Here is a 19,631-nt window from a genome sequence, read left to right as displayed (position 1 = left end):
TGATAATAATAATAACAATAAATAATTTATTTATAAAGGGTGACTACAATGAGTTACGAAAAACGAAATATTTTATTAAAGTAAGCTCAATTATGAACAAATACTTATCTTCCCTGAAACCTCGGCAATTCTAGTACAGTATAAAAATACACATGTTAGTTTGTTTAGTTAGGTTTTATGCCGTTTTACCGCATTTGGCGATGATTTATAATAGTTTTAAATGCACAAATTCGGTTCTAACAACAGTCGGCCATGTTTTTCGCCGCTTAGCCGGTCAAATCAAACCGGCTGTAGCGGCGTAAGCCGGGCATGCGCAGTGCAAAATATTTTTACAAACAAGTGTCATGCCGGTTTGCCGACGGCTAACGGCGTAAGCCGTTTGCTAGAAACAAGTCCCACCCAAGTGTGTAGAATCTAGACCCATCCGTGTTTTTACCTTCAAATTGAAGAGTTTTATTGCTACCATTTTACAAGAATAATGTATTAGGAATGAGCTTGACTTTAATCTTCTGATAGATGGCGCAACATTGTAATTACGGATGTTGGCTTAATCCGCCAAGGGTGGAGAGAGCTGGAGTGGATCGAAACCCTTGGCTAGCGAAAATGTTTTGGCCAAGTGAGCTAATAATTGTTAAATGTTTTAAGTTGTCATATTCATCCATGGTGATGTCATAGGATTGTTCTCCTATTTCTGTAAGACTTACTGTTTTTTAATAGGCATCCATGTGTTTTTCAGACGTAGTCTGTATAGTTTCTGTTTGTGCCCTTTGAACTTAAGGACGCTTTAAAACTATGGCAACAGAATATGCATGCTCGAAAATCCCTTGTGATTGGACCAAATGCTGTCATGGTGGGTGATTTGGTTGTGTTTTAAAAAACTTCTCTTTATTCATATTGTGATGGAAAGCAAGTGAAAAACTACAAATATTTGAACTAGTCATCAAATACACCTATATTTTTAGTATCAGTACTTCAAATTATTGAGTTCAACTATAAAGAGTTGTAACTGGTGCGTAAAGCATAATGTTGGAAAATTGAAACTATGATGGGGAAAATTAACAAAAGAGTTCAGCCTAAATGACAGTTTTTCATATTTTTGCAAACATAAGTGCTTGAAACATTTCTGTAAAAATGTCTTTCACCAGAAAAGATAGTCAATTTCACTCCCCTTTATGGAGTCATTTACCAGATAAAAGGTGGTGGGTCTATATCCTTTTTTTTATTTAAAGTTTCCAGCAGTTTCAGAGTCATCATTCTGTAGGCAAGAATAGAAATAATTTATGTTCCGTAGGTAAATAATCTTGATTCCTGAATGACTGAGAAAGAGTGATCATCTTATTAGATTTTAATACCCCAAATATTGTGTGCAGTATAAGTTTAAACTTTTTCACCTGTTTGCTCAACATGTGTTGGAAATGATGATGCCTACATTTTGGTCACATGGTGATTGAAGTCACATGACAGATTCAACTAACTACTGTATCCTGGAACTGCTGTTTCCAAAGGAATTTTCAAATCGTAACTACTTTGGACAACAGGCATGATATGTACAGAAATAATAAATCAAGTAAAGGTCTTATTACATATATTTTTTATACATAATATTCATCATGTTCATACAACAGATATTCAAAGGAAAATATTGTTTAGCATACAAACTTAACATTTTGACTTTTATATCAGATCAGGTTGGAACTCCATTTCAGATTTCTTAATATCAACACAAACTATGAAAATTTATCAAATGATCTTATATAAAAATGATTTCATCATAGATGATAGATTGAATAGAAATAAATTGATACAAATTAAACATGTGTACTATATAAATTCATATTCCTCAAGTACTGTGAATAACTATTATTTTTGTAAAAATAGAATCTTAAGCGATTCTTCACTTGACTCTAGAGGGAATATGGAACTTTCATATTTTTATAAAAATTACCATAAACTGTTTTATTCACAATTCTGATCATCACGAGTTCACCTCAAAAGCACTTATTTATCAAAAAACTTTTAGATCAATTACAGCACAAACAATAATGAAAAACATTTAAACTGTATATACTTTGTTAGCCTCTTTCTGACTTTTCAATCATAATGTATCATTTGTTTACAAAACTGGAAATAAGACTGCAGGTCCCATATAAAGTCGTTTACTGACATTCAAAATTTCTCCAATAATCTAAACGATACATTATGCTGCCATTAAATCCAATACTTCTTAACTCAGATTAGACAATCAACTCCATCAGCTTGCTTTTGAGTCTCTATCTTTCATTGTTTTCCTTGCCATTTCCATTGCACCTTCGTAAGTTTTGTTCCCTCCGATGAATCCTGAAGCATGAACAAATATACATCCTGGAATTCCACTCAGTTTTGACAAGGCGTCATCTCGTACACCTTGCCATTCTGATAAGAGTGATAACCTGAAATACATAACAAAACATTAATACAAGATATTCAAATTAAATAATTCAATTCTTATTGTAACAACCTTCAATAGGCCAAAAATATATATATACATGTGTTATTAATGGTACTTAAAAAAAACACAATATGGTAGATTAGTGTTTCATTTTTTTCTCCTATTTTATTTTTTTGCAACATGATTTTTTGTTGTCTTGTCCCTGTGCCAAGTTCACCCCTTTTTTTAATGATTTTATTATTTCCCTTGGTTATTGGTTGGAAAATGGCGGCATTTTTCTTTATTTCATTTCATGTGTTGAGGTTCTCCTTAAAACAGCTGTCATATTCATGATTGTGAACATTGAGATGTATCATACAATTGATTTAATCTTATGGGAACTCAATCTTCACTTTTGATACCAGCTCACTGAATTTTTCACATTTTTACAGCAGAAGGTCAATGGCTTAGGCTAGACTCTCAAATAAGCATCTGTTGGTTTACTATAAACAGACATGATTTTTTTTATGCCTTATCCATCATTTGTCCATATTCAAATTCTCCGAGTCAAGTTTATTGGTGTAGTACTTCTATTCACGGATTTAGTGGGTGTTAACAAACCATATTGATATAACAATCTTCTATATACTTATAAAAAAGGCAACCTCAAACTTGTTAATACAAGAGTCATTGTTATTCAAAACAATAGACGAAAAAACAAAATTATAATAATATAACGCAGACAGCTACAAACAAGAACTACCAAATAACACAAGCATTACTTGTAGTTACTGAACATTACATTACATTTCTCTCATTAAATAATCTGATCTTATTTAGCTTTAAAGATGTTTGCTACTCTGTTTCAAAATAACAAGCTTTTTATTAAGTTGTTACAAATTCATAGTTCATTTGTATATAAATAAAGGAGCTAAAACAGCAGAAAACATAACATTAGCACCTTTTTTTCTTTCACCATGATCAACCAGATGCTCGGCAGGGCGCTCCTTTATAGGACCGCAGAGGTTGAACCCTGAACCGTTGGGGCAAGTACGGACACAACATTCAAGCTGGATTCAGCTCTAAATTTGGATTGTAATTAAATAGTTGACACAGCATAGGTTTCGGACACAAAATGAATGTGGTGTAATGAACTTCAAATTTTTGTTTTGCCTTTGAGCAATTCACTATGCTGTTGAATATTAATCATCTAAAAAAAATGTTTAATCTTCTTTTTATTTATGAAATCTGAAATGAGAAAAATTGACCCCCCCCCCCATCCCTTTTTCCAAAACTGATCTCAATTCAAATTTCTAATAGAGCTTGCAACAAAAACTGCTCATTTAAGTACATCATAAAATATTAAAATGTAAAATAAAGTGCTTGTTATCACTGAATGGTAAAGATTGTTTTCATTTATCAGTTGGTAGTAAAAGTGAATATACATTGTATATTGTATAAAACAATGATTTAAGTTGATTCAACTACTATTCTGGACAAAGAAAGATAACTCCCATTGAAAATTTATTGCAATTAGATATTTCTTGCTATTGCGCAATACTGTGCAATTGAAAATTTTTGCTATTGCACAATACTGTGCAATTGAAGATTTCTTGCTATTGCCCAATAGTGTGCAATTGAAGATTTCTTGCAATTGCTGAATACTGTGCTATTGAAAACTTTTTGCTATTGCACAATACTTAGTATAATAATTTTGGATCCTGATTTGGACCAACTTGAAAACTGGGCCCATAATCAAAAATCTAAGTACATGTTCAGATTCAGCATATCAAAGAAGCCCAAGAATTCAATTTTTGTTAAAATCAAACTTAATTTAATTTTGGACCCTTTGGACTTTAATGTAGACCAATTTGAAAACAGGACCAAAAATTAAGAATCTAAATACACAGTAAGATTTGGCATATCAAAGAACCCCAATTATTCAATTTTTGATGAAATCAAACAAAGTTTAATTTTGGACCCTTTGGGCCTCTTATTCCTAAACTGTTGGGACCAAACTCCCAAAATCGATCATAACCTTCCTTTTATGGACATAAACCTTGTGTTAAAATTTCATAGATTTCTATTTACTTATACTAAAGTTATGGTGCGAAACCAAGAAAAATGCTTATTTGGGCCCCTTTTTGGCCCCTAATTCCTAAACTGTTAGGACCTCAACACCCAAAATCAATCCTAATCTTCCTTTTGTGGTGATAAACCTTGTGGTCCGAGACCACAATTGTCGTTCCTTGATTTTTGTTTTTCATGAATATAGTCCCTAGTGTTAACAGTGGGTTACTTGCCATTTATTTTTATACCCCTTCCAAATTTATTTCTCCATGTTTAATGCCTCAAATTGTAAGTAGGGGGTGAAATTACACTGTAAAAAAATTTGGGTCCAGAATTTTACAGGAAAGTAGTGATTTAGTCCAGCTGAAAAAGGTTTAAAATTAGCACTTCAGAAGCTGTCAAAAGATTTCAAGACACCCTAAACACAAAATTGTCCATATTTTGAGTTAGAGCCGATGAAGTTTTCTATAATTTTGATATAATTTGTCCCAAAAGTAGTACAACACACTGTAAAGATTTCATTGAGAAAGCGCAGGTGGGATTTTTTTAATTTTCATTTATGTTCTTAAAGAAATGCACTACGAACTAATTGTGGTCTTGAACCTTGTGTTTTAATTTCATTGATTTCTATTTTCTTAAACTTAAGTCATTGTGCGAAACCAAGAATAATGCTTATTTGGGCCCTTTTTTTTGGCCCCTTATTCCTAAACTGTTAGAACCAAAACTTCCAAAATCAATCCCAACCTTCCTTTTGTGGTCATAAACCTTGTGTCAAAATTTCATAGATTTCTATTTACTTAAACTAAAGTTATAGTGCGAAAACCAAGAAAATGCTTATTTGGGCCCTTTTTGGCACCTAATTCCTAAAATGTTGGGACCAAAACTCCCAAAATCAATCCCAACCTTCCTTTTGTGATCATAAACCTTGTGTTAAAATTTCATAGATTTCTATTCACTTTTACTAAAGTTAGAGTGCAAAAACTAAAAGTATTCAGACGACGACGGTGACGCCAACGTGATACCAATATACGACCAAATTTTTTTATAGTCTTATAAAAACTATGAAAAGATAAGAAGGATTATCATGATTATATCAGATTAAAAAAAAAGGCTTTCTAAACAAGTTAAAATAAAATTATGAAAAGAAAAGTATGGGTAAGTGGGCAAAAATCCAAGTTATAAACATGGATAAAACTATAGGAATCGGAATATCTGACAAAAAGTCAACAAGAGTGCACACGCTGTAATGTCTCGCCTTCTTTACTAATCCTTGATACTATCTTGATAGACCTAAATATAAAGCTTTATTACAACTGTCACATAAACTCAACATTAACCAAGAAAATGAAAAATTGATCAATGAACCATGAAAATGAGGTCAAGGTCAGATGAACCATGCCAGGCAGACAGTACAGCTAACAAGAGTGCACACACTGAAATGTCTCGCCTTCTTTACTAATCCTTGATACTATCTTGATAGACCTAAATATAAAGCTTTATTACAACTGTCACATAAACTCAACATTAACCAAGAAAATGAAAAATTGATCAATGAACCATGAAAATGAGGTCAAGGTCAGATGAACCATGCCAAACAGACAGTACAGCTAACAATTCTTCAATACAACAAATATAGTTGACTTATTGCTTATAAATAAAGAAAAACAGACCAAAACACAAACACTTAAAAATTAGCAATGGACCGTGAAAATGAGGCAAAGGTCAAATAAAACCTGGGTAACCGACATATAGATCATAAAATATTTCCATACACCAAATATAGTTGACCTAATGCATAAAGTATTAGAAAAATGGACCAAAACTAAAAAACTTAACTTTGACCACTGAACCATGAAAATGACGTCAAGGTCAGATGACACCTGTCAGCCAGACATGTACATCTTACAATCATTCCATCACCAATTATAGTAGACCTATTGCTTATAGTATCTGAGATATGGACTTGTTCACGAAAACTTAACCTTGTTCACTGATCCATGAAATGAGGTCGAGGTCAAGTGAAAACTGTCTGACAGGCATGAGGACCTTGCAAGGTACGCACACACCACATATAGTTATCCATTTACTTATAACATGTATAATAAGAAAGAATTTAACATTACAAAAAATCTTAACTTTTTTTTCAAGTAGTCACTGAACCATGAAAATGAGGTCAAGGACATTGGACATGTGACTGACGGAAAGTTCGTAACATGAGGCATCTATATACAAAGTATGAAGCATTAAGGTCTTCTACCTTCTAAAATATAAAGCTTTTAAGAAGTGAGCTAACACCACCGCCGCCGCGTAGCCGCCAGATCAGTATCCCTATGTTGAGCTTTCTGAAACAAAAGTTGCAGGCTCGACGAAAACCATAGCACAAAACATCCTTTATTAAAGTGACTGAAGAAAAATGTTTGGTGCGGAGAAAATTGTTTTACAAACCTATTTTCAAATGAGCCAATCCTAACAGGAACACATTGAACTCTCCAATTTCCATTATTATCTGAGTAAATTACATATTTGATTGACGGTGATATATTTTGTTCTTGTTCAATATCAAATAAGTGATCTCTCCAAGGACAGCCGCCAGATGACAACACCATGATCTCACCACTGGGATCTGTCTGAAAAGCATAAAAACATTATCAACAAGAATGTGTCCAAAGTACTTGGATGCCCCACTCACACTATCATTTTCCATGTTCAATAGACCCTGAAATTGGGTAAAATATCTAATTTGGCATGAAATATTAGAAAGATCATACCATAGGGAACATGTGTACTAAGTTTAAAGTCGATTGGACTTCAATTTCATCAAAACCTACCTTGACCAAAAACTTTAAACACTTTCATTTTCTATGTTCAGTGGACCGTGAAATTGGGGACAAAAGTCTAATTTGGCTTTAAAATTAGAAAGATCATATAATAAGTAACATCTGTACTAAGTTTAAAGTTGATTGGACTTCAGCTTTATCAAAAACTATCTTGACCAAAAACTTTGACCTGAAGTGGGACAGACGGACCAACGAACGAAAAGACAGACGAAATATCGTAGATGGAGCATAAAAACAGTAGAAAGTCGGTTATCTGAAGTTATTTAAGTCATTTAAAAAAGGTCATGATGACCAAAAATTTTAACTACATTGAAAATAGTTCTGCCTACAAACAATCTGATCAAATTACAAAGAGATAGAAATAGTATAATAGTACGAGAAAACCTATGCATGTTTCAAAACAACTGCTCTGTTTCAATGATGTTTTTACGTATTTTTCAAGACAATTCACACCTCAATCATGAAAATCTACCCTATTTAAAACAGCCAACTAACCATGAAGAGGCTTTTTTTCTGGTTTTTCTGAATACAAACATTTAATTATATGAAGTCTGAAATGTTATACCCTAATCAATGTAATAATTACCAGAAATAAAGCAAACCTGAGTGTTGTCAGATCCTTGTTAGCAAAGCTTAAACACAGAATTTGTACGTAGTTTAATCAAAATGGAATTGGGACTAGAAATTATGTTCCCATTGTAAAACATTAGCAGACAGGGGGAGGGGGAGGGTGATATTGCACATGTCACATAGTTCTTTATTACTTCATGAAAACATTCAAATACACATGTAACAAGAATGTGTCCATAATTCATGTTCAGTGGCAGTGAAACATGAAATTGTATAAAACTCTAATTTGGCATTAAAATTAGAAAGATCATATCATAGGGAACATATGTACTAAGTTTCAAGTTGATTGAAATATGCCCTAGAGGGACATGTTTATAAGTACTCAAAATAAAACCATCAATTATCTTTGTTCAGTGACCTAGCCTCTGAAAAAAAAACAAGTACCTCTTTTCTTTTCTCTATAGCATCAACAACCAACTGTCTAGCTGGTAACCAGGCCTTCTTGTAGTACAAAACTCTGTCCATGAATTCATCTCCTACCACTCTCATTGCCTTCAGAAAACACACCTTAAGAAAGGAATTGTATAAACATTAAAACATATTATATTTAATCACAGTGTATTTGAGTCTTTGGAGTTATGAAGATTAATAGAAACTTTGGATCGTGCAGTTTGGGAGTCAAATTTACATTATTTCATATATTATATTTTATAAACCAGTACTAGATTTAGTATTTTTTAGGCATCTCATGTATATCTTAATAGTTTTATTTGAGGAATGCATTTTTCAAGAAATAAAATATTCAGATTATTTTTTATTTCATCACATTTGGAAACCGTCCTAATTAGCATAGAGACTTATCCCATAGATAATATTTGAACCATGCATATAGATTAGATGGTTGTTTTTCCTGTTCGAATGGTCTAACATTAGTAATTTATGGGACCATTTATAGCTTTCTATTTGGTGTGAGCCAAAATGCTGTGTTGAAGACAGTACTTTGACCTATAATGGTTTACTTTAACAAATTGTGACATGGATGGAGACTTGTCTCATTGGCACTCATATCATATCTCCTTATATCAATATATAAATCAGTATTGAACATAATCATGATAATGGTAATCAGTTACAGTTTGGGTTGGCACCTCCAAACATGTTTAACCAAATTTTTAAATTGTTATTTGGATGGAGAGTTGTCTCATTGGCACTCACACCACATCTTCCTATATCTATTAACCAAACCACACTCTATGTGCGCATGTCCAGGTCATGATAACAAGCCTGTTATTAAGCAGTTGACATTTAATACCATGATTACTGTTTTAATCATATTTGTTTAATGTTATTGAATTTGTATTGTGGTTGTGTTATTACACTACGGTCTGGTAACATGGGTACGGGGAGGATTAGCAGATAACAGGAGGGTTGACACCTAACAAAATGTTAAACCACACCTTATTCTGTATATAAAATTTCAAAATGGCCATAATCATGATAATTGGGTTCAAGAATGGATCAATTACAAAAGCCTTACTTCTTTGTTAAGATGAATCTGTTCATACGAGTACATTTTTCACTTCAAAATCAGCACATTTAAATATCTTGTAAAAATATAATGATTTTGTGCCTTTTTGAAAACCTAAAAACTTGGGGAAACCCTTAAACACAACCTAAAATCCAAAATATTCTGTTACTAAAAATTGCATGATGATATTGAAACTCTGGAAAAAAAACTTTTCATGTTAAATCTTAGACTTTTCAAACTACACAACTATATAATGCATTTATTCATAATGTGCATCGGACTACTAACACAAAGGTTCCTGGTTCTATTCCCGTTCGGGATGAAAATTTCAGGAACTCAATTTTCGGCTCTCCCTTGACACCATTTGCAAGTATGGTCTTAAGGAAACGATGATAGTCCGTCGGAAGGGGACGATATATGGCTGACCCGTGTAAAGAGAGGGCCATATCTCTTGCACGTTAAAGACACCCTTGTAGATTTCGAAAAAGAGTAGGCTAATGCCCCTACAAGGCAGCACTCGCACCCGCAAAGTGGAAAGGGATTAATATAAGTTGCAAAACTTGTTTCCCAATCCACTATAAATAAATATGTTTAAACTAATGCATTTATTGTTATGTTTACCATTTCATCTGCATTCTCTTCATTCCAATTAGGATTGCAATTCCTTACTCTGTTGCTGAGTGTCGTTGTGATCTGATATCTAAAAGTATAACAAGAAATACAAGTCAACATGTTAATGTTAAAATAAAGAACTTCTCCCCTTTTCCAGCTCCAATAAAGGGGGACGAAATGTTCTGATTGTTTTGAATAACAAATCTTGTATTTAGATACAAAGTATTCAATCAATTCAATACAGAAAGATTAACTGTCAACCAATTTATTTTTGCAGATACTTATTTCCGCGATTTACCCTTTCTAGTCCACTACTATTTGATTTTGCGATTTTCTAATTTACAAGATATACAGTTTAAAAAAAATATATGTCTGTTTACAGTTACCTGACAGACCCTATTTTTAGCGCCGACCCTAAGCCATTTTATTTCTGTTGTAAAGTGAAAAATAAATTGAACCTGTGTCAAAAAGTGACTGATACATCCCAATGTTCATAATCGTGAATATGATAGCTGTTTTAAGGAAATTCACAACTCATGTGATAAAATAAACTTTTAGCCACCATTTTTTTCTACCAATAACAAAGGGAAATAACATTAAAATTATGCGTAAACTCGGCCCATAAAAAAGACATAACCACAAACTCAAAATCATGTCACAAAAAATAAAATGAAAAAATAAAATAAAAAGGAAATACCAAACTTCATACCCTACTTTTTAAAGCATGTAAACTTAAACAGGCATATTTTTTTTTTTTGACTTATGCAAGAGAAATATCTGATGTCTATTCCAGATCTTATGTTAAAAGGATGTGAGAGGTTGTGCATTGATTAAGGAAACAGATGACATCTACCTTCTAGACTGGTGGGATGGCAGATATGTTCTAAAACATGCTTGCAATCCAAAACACCTCACAGCTCCTGATTGAAATCAGGTGATCAGGAAGAGAATGAAATAGTCTTTATTCCTCCTTACCTAGGTTCACCATCAAACTGATTTACTCCATTGTCAATAGCATCAATCTCTTCAACAAAATGTTCATAAACTTTGTCAAAGATGGTCTCTGTTATTTGATCAGTTAGTCCCTTGTCTAAGATACTGGCTACAATGTCTTTCCCAAAGTGACAATACACAAGTCCAGCACTGCTTAACTTAGTTGTCCATTTCTTTGTTGGTAGTAATGATTTCATAGTTTCTGTGAAAGTCCTGTAAAAAAGATAGGAAAGTTTAATTTTGAATGGAAGCAAACACTTCAAAGTTGAAATTCAGGGTCAATGGCATTATAATGTTTTTTAGCATTGCATAACACTTCCCATACAATGTATTTTGTATAGATAGTGTTGTACGCATTGCTACATTCTATTGATATGTGCATTCTTCTTTGTAATAGAAAGTGTTGTGCACCGCACATAACATCAAAATATGGAATAAACATGGAATTTAATAAAAATTTCAAGCACAAGAAATAATGCAAATTCCATAATTAAAATAATTCCAAGTTGAAATAATAGCCTGCAGTTCTATATCAAACAGGCAAAGAAATTAACAACTTGATGTACAGACAGTAGCTTACTTCTGGTGATGATCATATCTGTTTTTACTTGGATCGAATATGCCACCCACATCTACGACTATATCACAGGTATCCAGTACCTTCTGGTCCCTTGTCCTGAAATACAGATTAAATGTCAAAATATGAACCTTGTCTGATAGATATCAACCTCATGCAAACAAATACCAGTACATCTGTTATCATGGTTAACATACATGTATTTTGTGTTGGAAAAAACTATGCATTTGTCTTGTATTTGAAAATTGATTTGATATCAGAATAAAATTGAGAAAGGAAATGGGGAATGTGTTCAGGGGTGTTGAAATAAGTGGGGGTTATTAAATTAATGATACTTAAAGAAGTGATTTTTTTGGGAAAGAAATTAATTTATGATACTTAAACAAGTGATTTTTATGTAATTATCCTAGATTCAGTACAATTAAGGTCATCACCTGACCTGACCAGGTTATCCTATCAACACAGATGTTGGTTATGATAATTTTAGCAACATAATAGTCCCTGAATTGTTAGTTTTCTATATATGGACCATAATTTGCTATTGGGCTGCGTTTCCTATAACTATAGAAAAGTGATAAAATGTGAATAACTGTAAGAAAAGTTTCTACAACCGTATTTTTGTGTCGTTTCTCGCGTTACTTTTTGCTTCCGAAGAGCATAACGCTGACTGATTTATAGATAATTGTCACCGGCAAATTCGTAACTTTTGCTTTCAAATACATTGTTTTGTAACAAAGAACATCGACCAATAAGAATAGTGAGAAGAAAATGCAGAGAACTATAAGTATTTATGTAGCAGATGTAAGAACAGTGGCGTGACTTTTGTGTCCGATTTCATAACGCAAATTTGAGATGATGTAATCTGCTTTGTTGTTATAGAATTCTTAAAAACAATATGCAAATATGAACTCTCGCGAGATGTTCAAACAGGTAAATCAGAGATGATTTACATTCTTGTTTTGATCTTTGTAATAATTAAGTAAGAAAATGACGTTGTTGTTATGCGTTACATTTCACACGAAACAGAAGTCCAGTTATCTATTAAAATTGTTTTTGTCCTTAAGTTCTAATCATTTCCGGTCATACGTGAAACATGTGACTAACATGTGATCACGTCCTTACAGCCAGACATACGATATTCTAGTTCTAAACATTCTTTTTGTTTCCAACGGGATGTTAGCAAACATAATCTGTAGACTTGTTTCGACTTGTTTAAAAAAGGAAAATACAATTTTCAAAGAGATTGCGCCGGGGGTCTATTATTTTTCCTATGTGCATAATGTTACATACGATCTTGGTTGAAAATAAATGCCCAATGACTTGACAAAATTGATTTCAGATTTGACCGACGTTTAAACACATTACGTTTCCCAATAACGATGTAAAAGGGTCCTTGGAAAATTCAATCGAAATTACATCTCTTATCATGGTGCCAATGTTCGTTGGATTGATTTTGCTTCAGCAGTAAATATTACTGGATATTTTAGGTGAATAAAGATAATTAAATGAAAAATGCATGTTAACATACCGTTACACTTGGAATGAACAAAGTTGGTAACTTTGTCACAATTTTTAATTATTTTTTTTTATTCATGTTCTGCAAACACTTTTCAGAAACGCAATAAACTTGTCAAAGGAAAAGTAAACTTTTACCAGGCATGACTTGAAAGGAAGTACTTTATTGATTTTAGCCCACTAAAGTAGGTTAAAATGTGGAAACCATGTAGATGGTGTACAGGTCACAAATATCACATGGTGCCTATTTTAAAGATTTTAATTCCAAGTTAAAAAAATATTCTTTACTGGATTTAAAGAATTTTACATTGCCAATGATTTGGAATAAATTTTATATGACTGGAATTTCAAAACCAAATATAAATATATTTTTTTGGCCAAAACATCAAGATACAACGATTATGGTATCCTGTATCAATGAAGAAAATATGGAAAATTCTGAATAAATTGTACTAATTTTTTTCAAAACAAGCACATATTTAGGAGTTTTATAATACTGTTACATTTAAGATGGATTTTAAGAAAAAGTATACTGTTCAGATTATTTTAAGCAGATTTTGCAATAAAATAAAACTAAAAAAATGCTTTCGGTTTCTTATGGTTTCCTGTCACGTTTAAAAAAATCTTTAATATAATATTGAAAATAGATTTTAAATATTAACATGAAGCAAGAAACACTAGTAATGGTGTTTATTTATGCCTTTTGAATTATATTGTGCAAAATAAAGAAAATAAAGATTGGTTTCCTGTTTGGTTTCCTGTCACGTAAACGGTGAATCAAAATGTTTTAATTTTTTCTGGAAAAACTCAATTGTTCCATTCATACTATTCTAACACCAACACAACCCACAAAATAAAAGTTAAAATTTTAGAACTTATAAAAAAGGATACAAAAAGAAACCGAGGCCGAATACCAAATTATGGTCCATATAAAGCTTAGCTACAATAAAATCTAATAACTTGTTCTAGTGATCAATTTGTACTATTCAAATAGGTCATTTTTAATGAAAGACAACTCCGATTTTCCAACCTTTGTGCACATAATGTTACTTGAATGAGTTGAATCAGTGATTTTTGAAAATCACTCATTAAAGTAAGTCCCCTGACTGTACATTTGTACATGTATCTCTAGCATGTCTAGTAACAATGAGTAAAGGCAATAATCATGATAACACAGACCTCAAATATGTATTTATGTTAAAAGTCTCTGTGCAGAGAGATTGCACATGTTTCAATTTTTAAAAAGTGAAACAGCTTAACCATTCATGCTGTTTGAAAAAACATGGACAAAGGACTATAGAATAAAGGTGTAAAAAGTATATATAGTTATTAAATGTATGCAAAAAACTAAATTTTAAAGAACTTTTAAATTGAGACATTGTGAGATAAGAGATTTTGACCTCAAGAGGTTGCATCACCACAAAGGGTTCTTCAGGTATAGTTAATTATGGAAACATTAATTTCACTTTGCATCCCAAAAATTCAATCACATTTTGTAAAAATGTATTAGCTTCCAAAAACCAGCTATCATAAAAACATATCCATATTAACAATGTGGGAAGTGGAATGAAGGAAAATGCTACCTTTACTACGTAAACACACCTACCTAAAATAAATTGTGCATATTGACCCAGTTACAGCAGTGTCAGCAAGAGAAATTCATTGACAAGAGAAAGCTTACTTATCCAATATTTGTCTAACTTTAATTATGAGAGGTGCTGTCTTAGTCAACAATTAAACATCATGTACATGATGTACATACTTAATGTTGATGAACATGATGTACATAATTAATGTTGATGTAGCATTTACAATACCTGATTATTTCAGCATCTTTATAAGTTGGCAATTGTTTCAGTAAGAAACAAGCTAAAACTTCATCACAATGGAATGAGCCATTGTGAGTACCAATCTTCATTTCTATACAAGCTTTTTTAGCTGGAGGACTGGAAGTCATATGTTTTGATACTGGTAGCCAGGTACTTGTAAAAAGTAGAATCCTAAAAAAGAAAGAAAAAAAATTTGTCATGATTGTGCTGTCAATGCTGTGTGCAAATTAAATATGATAAATGGTTATGTTACTTTCACCACTTCTAACAAAATGTACAATTGTACAATGTGCATAATTACTATGACTATCAAATTATGAGCACTTTTGATCCCATATGTTGTTGATGCTTTTATTCTGACATTGCACAAGACACTGCTTTTGTCAGTCTATATTGTTTGTACCCAAATCCATTCAATGTTATGTGTACTGGTTGATATTTTAGCATGTTTAGAAGATGGGATGATGAATCCAGTTATTCCCCTATTCGTTTTTTTTTATTGTTTGTTTGGATTCTTGTATGGTGCTGTTATACCACTGTCCAAAAATGATGCCGAAATGTCTTCGGACTTTGGTGCCGATTTGTCTGGGTGCCGAAATGTCTTGTTTAAAACCGAAGTCTGCACATGAAAATTGAGTGGTTTAAAAATTTTCGCACAAACGAAACATAAAGAACTGTAAAGCGTTATGTCTGAAGGTAACTAATTGATGTGCTTATTCGTTGAATTAACTAACACCTATAAAATGTACACATAAAAAACAAAAGACCCACGCTTTCTTGCAACTGTGCATGGAGTAAAGTAAATCCCAGATAAATATCGAATGGAGTAGATCCGAAAAATAATGGATGTGCTAAATACAATCTACCTAATTCAGACTCACAACAAAGATATCTCTTAATTTTGATTATGTTTAACGCTTTGGTTATTTTTTTCCCTTTTCATCATAATTTTGATCATGTAAACGAAATATGAAAAGTGTTTGTGATTTTTTTCAAAAATAAAATGTACGGGCTACTGAATTCATGGTTTAGGCAGTTGTTTAGATTTAGTGTTATAGTTACCTCCCTTATTTGTAAACCAACTTCTCTTGTTCCAAGTAAATTTAATATTTTAGGATGTGACACTTGATTACGATGCTAAAATATTCATCCTTTCTTATGGTCCTTATATTTCTGACAGTTATTATCACGTCTTTCGGAAAAGGTAAGTGAAACTATAGAAGGCTCAGAGTCAATTGTATCCTCGTCCTGAACATGCATGAAATATTTGCCACTGGACGTTAAGCAACTAACAATTAATCAATCAATCAAATGTATCCTCTGCAAGTGTAAGAGCGGCTCTTACACTTGCAGAGGATACATTTGATTGATTGATTAATTGTTAGTTGCTTAACGTCCAGTGGCAAATGTTTCATGCATGTTCAGGATGAGGATACAATTGACTATCACTAAATAATCATAAGGACCTAAGGGTGGCAGAATCTGGGTCAGTTGGCACCCATTCACATTTGCGCCCACTCATGTTTGCCCCCTTTCACTTTCGCACCCAAAATCTGTTAGACCCTACATCATGTACATGTTCACACCCAATTTTAATTGGTTTTGTGTGTAAAAACTATAGCTTTGTAATCAAGTTTAGGCAAGTGTATTCTTATGTTTGTTGTCATTTGTTTATTTCTTTTGTTACATCTTTTGACATCAGACTTGGACTTCTCTTGAACTGAATTTTAATGTGCATATTAAATTGGTACCGTTAATTTTATTGTTATGTGTTTACTTTTAATAATTGCTTTCTTATGTCCTTTAGACTGTAACGGGAATGAGTTTTCCCGAGTTCACGGAATATTAGAAAACAGAATACGTCGTTAATAATAATATAGATTTAATACATGTAATATCAGCCAAATAATTTAAGTACAGTTTACAATGAATAATAATACTTTAAATGTTTAGAATGGCGAAATGAGACATAATGGTGGTTACAAACGTAGTCTTAATAAAAATATCAACCTGAAGAAGGTGATGTTCAGTGTTTTCTTTCTCAGTCAGTTCGTAAGTACAGAACGCAAAAACTATAGTCTGACGTCATGAGACATCAGACCGGCACGGGCCGGTCCTACCGGAAGAAGACCGGTAGGCCCGGTAACCTCATAACTAGCTACGGCCAGTACGGCAGTTTAGAAGCTATTATACTTTTACAAAGTGGTTATTAATATGAATAATTTATAAGGTAAAACCAACCACCATTACAAGACATTGAACATGTTGAATTAATGAGATGAAACATGGAACACTATAAAATAAAAATTGAGCTAAGCCATGTGAGCTGGGAAAAATCATTATAGGCATGTTTTTACATCTCAAGGCCATAATAAATAATAGGTTTGTTTGCCCAAACGCTACCTACCCAGAAAAAAGCTGCCTACTCAAATTCTTTTATTGTCCTGATTTGAAGAAGTTTTTTTTTAATCAAATAGGCATGAAGACTAATAAACATCTGATACTTCAATTTTTTTTTTTTTTAAATAACAATAAAATGCATACCTACCTACACACTACATGTATCTCAACCTTTGGGTAGGATTTGGGCAAACCAAAATTTGTTTAAGAAGTGTGACCCAAAACTTTAGAACTTTTGTGGGATTGTAATAAGAATTTACTCATACAAGGTACATTTTTCAGAAAATTAAAGGGAGATTATTTAAACATTATAATTCACTTGTATAAGTATATTTTATTTTTTATTACTTCTTCTTATAAATAAAAATAACTTGTACAAGTATATAAGTACCCCTGGCTGACTGAATATTTATTTTCACAACTATATATATTTATATGAAAACATCAAAAGCCAAATATATGTACATGATGTAGGATAAATCATGTAAAGCAAACATTTAATTCACATAGTTATTAAACATGGTTAAGCATGAGCATGATGAGGCTAGCCTGTTTATTTTTAAACTCATAATCAAGTTAATAACACAATTACTAAATTACATAAGGAATGCAACACTAATAGAATACAGAAGGACAATCAATGAACAAAAGACAAATAAATGTAGTTAGTGTTACTGCCCTGTGATAAATGTGAGGTAAGTGTTCCTGAGACCATATACCTAAAGTTTAATGAAACTCGTTTTCAGACATTTCAAGTATTTTAAATAATATTTATACATTTATCATGTTTATTTAATTAAGTGTTTCCCGATTATTTTTTTTTAAAGTTGAATTTTATGAAGAATTTGGTGCCATCTCATGCATTAATTGTCATGCTTTCAAATAGAGCTGCCAAGTTATTTATTTTCAGTACATTGTAAGTCAGGTTATCTATTTTCAAACTACCACAGAACAAACCAATTTTTTTTGTGATTATCAAGGCTGAGTTATTTATTTTCAAAATCCTCCTGGACAGTAAGTGATTTTTGGGGTCTCCTCTAAAAGAAAATGGAAGAAGGAGTGGCTATAGATCTTTCTCAGATATTTTTTGGCATAGTTTGGATACAAAATCTGTATAAAAATCAGATCGTGTAAAAAATCAACAATAATCATTTTCATCATGATCATGATTATGGTGATTTTTTTTATAGAACCATCTGTTGTGTACATATATATATCATTGTAACATTACGTCCTTCACACGCTTTGAGTACACACCCGTGGTAAAATATGAATATATTAGTTGTGCTGTTCAGATTGTACTCCCACGTCATATGATTGTTTATGAATAAAGTACACAACGTCATAGAATGATGACGTAATAATTGAAGCATTTTAAGGGAAAATACACGCTTCTGATATCAAAAATCATCACAACAAGGAAACATAAACAAACAATGGTAAAATGTGGTATAAGCCCTTTTTATATACATAGAAGATATTTAAAAAAAAATTCATTAAAATTCATCAAAATCTTTCTAAATATGTTATTGTAAATAGTTTGAGCATGTCACTAATTCTGTTTGCTCCATTCTTTACCGCCAATCTAAAAGTGCGTTAATTTATGGGGACGGCAAATATTTGCCTCTTCCTAGAGCGCTTCGATCCACAATACATGCAATAATTGCCGCATTTGTCTTAATAGAATCGAAATAATTCATGGGGGCTTGAATATATCTAGATTTTACCAAGGGTTGTCCCTTTATGCTGATATTTTACCCCTTGCTATTGCTCAGGGTAAAATATTTGTCATAAAGGACCAACCCTTGGTAAAATCACGATATATTCAAGCCCCCATGAATTATTTCTTAAATAACATATTTATTTTTTTCAGCTCTGCAACCATGGGTGCCAGAGATTGTTACCTTGGAACCTAATAATCAGACAGTTTTATCAGTGTCACAAGTTAGTAAAAATGCTCATTATGCTGTTATCCAGGCTCACACTCAGTATAAAGATGTCACTCTATCATTACATCCAAATTTCACCATGGAAACCTCAGAGATAGGAAGTAGTATTGGAATATTGGTGGTTATAAACGGACAAACATCTCTAAATGTTTATTTGACATCACACCTAAATATTACAGTAAATGTCCTGGTTTTTATCAGTATTGCAGCTGATGGCAAGTATTTTTCTTATATACATGTAATTATACATACATTTTAAGCAAAGGAATATATCATCACCACCATTATTTCACATTCTTATTCCAAAAATTGAAATCAAGTTCAAATTTTCTATTGAACATAGT

General features: G+C 32.2%; 2 protein-coding genes across 4 annotated transcripts in view; one reads left to right on the top strand and one right to left on the bottom strand.

Annotated features, from left to right (window-relative positions):
* Nucleotides 1-1,570: 1,570 nt before the first annotated feature.
* LOC134683050 (MYG1 exonuclease-like) lies at nucleotides 1,571-15,765 on the bottom strand. 2 transcript variants are annotated; one of them, XM_063542091.1, is made up of 8 exons: nucleotides 15,710-15,765; nucleotides 14,927-15,109; nucleotides 11,598-11,693; nucleotides 11,000-11,230; nucleotides 10,034-10,112; nucleotides 8,329-8,451; nucleotides 6,923-7,104; nucleotides 1,571-2,429 (listed from the first exon to the last, which is right to left on the bottom strand). In XM_063542091.1, exons 1-8 carry the CDS (start codon nucleotides 15,727-15,729, stop codon nucleotides 2,252-2,254), a joined length of 1,092 nt encoding a protein of 363 aa, XP_063398161.1. In that variant the 5' UTR covers nucleotides 15,730-15,765; the 3' UTR covers nucleotides 1,571-2,251. The 2 variants fall into 2 exon arrangements, with proteins under 2 accessions (XP_063398161.1, XP_063398162.1); XM_063542092.1 differs by having other exon boundaries at nucleotides 15,675-15,718.
* LOC134683049 (transmembrane 7 superfamily member 3-like) overlaps nucleotides 15,516-19,631 on the top strand; it is a 25,899-nt gene continuing 21,783 nt past the window's right edge. The window contains exons 1-2 of one of the 2 annotated variants that reach the window (XM_063542089.1): nucleotides 15,516-15,634; nucleotides 19,212-19,502. In XM_063542089.1, the coding sequence (XP_063398159.1) occupies nucleotides 15,625-15,634; nucleotides 19,212-19,502 (301 nt within the window). In that variant the 5' untranslated portion in view covers nucleotides 15,516-15,624. Of the gene's footprint in view, nucleotides 15,635-15,968; nucleotides 16,143-19,211; nucleotides 19,503-19,631 lie in introns of those variants that run through there. The other variant, XM_063542088.1, reaches the window with a different exon arrangement.

This window comes from Mytilus trossulus, chromosome 9 (assembly GCF_036588685.1).
Source record: "Mytilus trossulus isolate FHL-02 chromosome 9, PNRI_Mtr1.1.1.hap1, whole genome shotgun sequence".
NCBI lineage: Eukaryota > Metazoa > Mollusca > Bivalvia > Mytilida > Mytilidae > Mytilus > Mytilus trossulus.
The sequence above is the reverse complement of the archived record's forward strand: the minus strand, read 5'-3'. Positions and strand labels throughout refer to the sequence as shown.

Coding starts and splice junctions, on each gene's coding strand:
- LOC134683050 (XM_063542091.1), bottom strand. CDS start 15,729: ATGCACAGTTGCAAGAAAGC. Junction 10,113..10,999: donor CAGTTTGATGGTGAACCTAG/GTAAGGAGGAAT, acceptor TTATACTTTTAG/ATATCAGATCACAACGACAC. Junction 8,452..10,033: donor AAGAGAATGCAGATGAAATG/GTAAACATAACA, acceptor TCCTTTCTTAAG/GTGTGTTTTCTGAAGGCAAT.